This window comes from Arachis ipaensis, chromosome B03 (genome assembly GCF_000816755.2).
Source record: "Arachis ipaensis cultivar K30076 chromosome B03, Araip1.1, whole genome shotgun sequence".
NCBI lineage: Eukaryota > Viridiplantae > Streptophyta > Magnoliopsida > Fabales > Fabaceae > Arachis > Arachis ipaensis.
Genome location: NC_029787.2, coordinates 8050836 through 8052327, shown reverse-complemented (window position 1 = coordinate 8052327; position 1492 = coordinate 8050836). Strand labels below are relative to the sequence as shown.

The 1492-nt window shown below is 33.4% G+C and overlaps 1 protein-coding gene across 1 annotated transcript; it reads left to right on the top strand.

Annotated features, from left to right (window-relative positions):
* Window positions 776-1326, top strand: LOC107628818 (auxin-induced protein 15A-like). The gene has a single exon (XM_021117995.1). It carries the CDS (start codon window positions 876-878, stop codon window positions 1134-1136), a length of 261 nt encoding a protein of 86 aa, XP_020973654.1. The 5' UTR covers window positions 776-875; the 3' UTR covers window positions 1137-1326.

The following is a 1492-nucleotide window of genomic DNA, read 5'->3' as shown; positions in this document are numbered from 1 at the left end:
CTTTAAAATCTAAGAAGAATGTCTCTAAACGTTTATGCTTGAGGATGGCAATGGTTTGTGCTGTTTTTGAAGGCAAGAGGAAAGTATATTTATAGATTTAACATTCCTTGAATAATTATTTCTAGGATGAGGACATACAGAGAAATCACATGGTGCTGTCTTAAAGATTTCTATCAAGGATTAAGCAGTTGTGTAAGAGTGCACACCACACCTTCTAAAGGAATGGCCCAAACAATATCCACCTTCTACTAGACATGCTTTAGACATCTCATATATTTTCCTTAGATTGAAAACTTTATATCCATACATCTGCCAACTAATAATACCAGAGTAACAAATTATGAAATTTGAAAACCCCAAGCAGGACGTGATTGATAGCTCTGAAACATGGTAGTTAATAATTGAGCCAACATTGATATATTATCACGGGGATGTGTGAATGTGCATCAAGCTCAAAGCAACACCAAGTGAAGAATAGATAAAGTTTGGTATGTAGATGAGAAGCAGGCCATTAAATTTTTTAAACAACAATTAGGTTCTCAACAATCAATAGTTCATACCTCTTTCATTTTCAAGGATTGATTATGTTGGCAAATCTTCAATAATGTGGGCCATTTGCTCCTGAATCATTAGTAGTTCTTCATAAATACCTCCAAGAGACAGCAGCATGTGAAGGTTCATGAGTCCTTGTCTTTCTAGACCCCATTCAATTCCATACAGAAGGGTATCCACACAAGCATCCTTTTGATCTATATATACCAATACTCATCTTTGCATTCTCAAACACAAAACATCAGACTTGAAACACTTTTTTCATATACAAGCTACTTGAGATCATTCTATAGTTGTGTGAGTGGAGCAACAAAGAAGAAACAATGGGATTTCGCTTACCTGGTATTAGAAAATCTACACAAGCAGCTTCAAAGGGTGGAGAAGTCTCAAAGGGGCATCTTGCAGTTTATGTTGGAGAAAAGATGAAGAGGTTCATAGTTCCAATATCATATTTGAACCAACCATCATTTCAAGACTTGCTGAATAAAGCAGAAGAAGAATTTGGTTATGTTCATCCAATGGGTGGCCTCACAATTCCTTGCACAGAAGATGTGTTCTTAGATATCATATCATTTTTTGCTTGAATCACTCATTCATCAGAAAAAAGAGGCTGACATAGCATAGATTAGCTCAACTCAAACAATTTTGTAGTATCATAATACATTGAGTGTATATCTTGTTTTTCCCTTTGCTTTCTCGCAAAAGTGGAACATCATAATTATTGTGACTGATTAATGCATAAAAATTTTGTTATAACTTCATTGTATTTTTCTTCACTAAGTTTTCTTTTCTCATCCTTTCACCCTTATATGTATCCTGACATGTTATCTTTTTTAACCTTTTTAGGTAAAAAAAAAAATAATCTAGGTGAAACAAGTAACACACTAATAACTCTCAACAATTAAAAAAAAATATTTAAAAATTATCAAAATATAATCAT

Excerpts from the sequence above, each read along its gene's own strand:
- LOC107628818 (XM_021117995.1), top strand. The coding sequence starts at position 876 with ATGGGATTTCGCTTACCTGGTATTAGAAAATCTACACAAGCAGCTTCA.